The sequence below is a fragment of the Alligator sinensis genome, unplaced genomic scaffold (genome assembly GCF_000455745.1).
Source record: "Alligator sinensis unplaced genomic scaffold, ASM45574v1 scaffold1045_1, whole genome shotgun sequence".
NCBI classification, from domain to species: Eukaryota; Metazoa; Chordata; order Crocodylia; family Alligatoridae; genus Alligator; species Alligator sinensis.
Window position 1 is genome coordinate 284,592 of NW_005843147.1, and position 1,860 is coordinate 286,451.

The 1,860-nt window shown below is 52.7% G+C and overlaps 1 protein-coding gene across 7 annotated transcripts in view; it reads left to right on the top strand.

Annotated features, from left to right (window-relative positions):
* LOC102384396 (butyrophilin subfamily 1 member A1-like) overlaps positions 1-1,860 on the top strand; it is a 34,872-nt gene that overhangs the window by 20,835 nt on the left and 12,177 nt on the right. For 2 of the 7 annotated variants that reach the window (XM_025194015.1, XM_025194011.1), the window contains one exon: positions 352-1,821. The exons of 1 other annotated variant lie outside the window; for it this stretch is intronic. In XM_025194015.1, the coding sequence (XP_025049800.1) occupies positions 352-489 (138 nt within the window). In that variant the 3' untranslated portion in view covers positions 490-1,821. Of the gene's footprint in view, positions 1-351; positions 1,824-1,860 lie in introns of those variants that run through there. 4 more of the 7 variants (XM_025194012.1, XM_025194014.1, XM_025194017.1 and 1 more) reach the window with 3 other exon arrangements.

Below are 1,860 nucleotides of genomic sequence, written 5' to 3' on the forward strand. Positions count from 1 at the left end.
GCACATCCCCAGCTCATCCTATCTGAGGATTGCAAATATGTGAGGCATGGAGATACACAGCAGGATTTACCTGACAATCCTGGGAGATACGACACTTATCACTGTGTGCTGGGCTGTGAGGGCTTCTCTTCTGGGAGACATTGCTGGGGGGTAAAGGCAGCTGATGCGGAAGTCTGGGCTATGGGGGTTGCGAGAGACTCTATGAAGAGGAAGGGATGGATCAGTCCCACACCTGAGGAGGGGATCTGGGCTATTTTTCAATGTGAGGGTGAGTACTGGGTTCTCACATCCCCTAATCACACACCCCTGCCCCTGAGCCAGCCCCCAGAGCTGGACTATGAGTTGGGCCAGGTGGCATTTTTTGATGTTGGCAATCAAGTCCCGATCTTCACTTTCCAGACTGCGTTTTTTACGGGGGAGAGAATCCGCCCTTGGTTCCGGGTTGTTCCAATAGCTTATCTCGAGCTATGTCCCATAGCTCTGGAATGAAATATCCAAGTGAAATTGGGACTGTAGCCTCAGGCTTGTCTGTGTGGCTCTGCAGCAGGGGTCAGAAACCTATGGCAATGACTGGGTCACAAGTGGTGGCCCGCTACTCAGAGGTTGACCACCCCTGCTCTGCAAGACTTGTGCCTTCCTGCAGATGTTCCCACTGTCTACTCTCTATGACCCTAGAGACTCCTTGAGTATGAACTGCCCATCCAGGGAGAGCAGGAAGTTGGCAAGATGCAGATGTCAGTCCTGTCTCCCAGTTGAGTGTGCAGCCTGTTTGTTGTTCTGTTCCAAGAGGACACGTGGTGTACGGCAGATTTGACAGAATGGAAAACAGTGCTAAAAATGCCGCTCTGATTCTTCCTTAGTTCATCCATTTAATTAATAAGGGGAGCTATTTCAGTGCTTTAAAGAAGAGCTTATGTAATTTTTTTCACACTGTTTTTATTATTTAATAGTCAGTTGCAAGTAATGTGATAGCCTCATAACTGGTAAATAAAACATTTTTGACAGATACAAAATTCTCCTTGGACTGCTTGTCCGTATGAGCATCCTCACTCGGGGACATGTGTCTCAAGTATTCAGTCTCAGATGGTTTCTACCCCACTGCATGCCCTAACCCCATTCTTTTACATGCTTGGATCTGAAGACGTAAAAAGAGTCAAGGATTTTTAAGGTGATATTTTTTTATTGGACCAAGTATGTGAGGGGTGGGCTAGTACTTGTGCCTGAGGGCCACATACAGAGTTTTGATGAGCTGTCATGGGCCAGGTCAGCACCCCCCAATTCTCGCCCCACCCGCACAACAACTTGCCAAAACTCTCTCTGGGGCTGTGGGTGGGCAGGGAGCAGTGTTTGGGAGCAGGACAGGCAGGCAAGGCTAGGAACATGGGGCCGAGTCATAGGGTGTTTCCAGCTCGGGGCCAGGGCTTAGCCAAGGTGCAGTCTTCTCCCTGCATGCTCTGCCCTGTGGGGTGGGGTGTGTGTCTGTATGGGGGAATGTGTGGGGGGCAATGTGTGTGTGTGCATGAGGGGGTGCTGCCTGGGCACTAGGTCTCAGGAGCCAGCTGGGGGTGAGGGGAGGGAGGAGGCAGGGGGTGCATGTAGCAGAGCTCACCCAGGTGATTCGGTCCACAGCTTCCCCATAGTGCTCCGCATAGGGTCGAGCACCACGGGGGCAGCTGCAAACCTCAGCATCCAAGCAAGCTCTGCTGCACATGCCCCATGCTTCCCTCTCCCTCCCCTCACCCTCAGCTTCAGCCTGCACCCGCTAGCCCAATCCTGACCTCGACCAGCGGGCAGCTTCCAGCAGGGCTGTTCCTGGTGTGGCTGCAGCTGGCTGGGTGCTGCTCCACTCCCCTCGCCTCC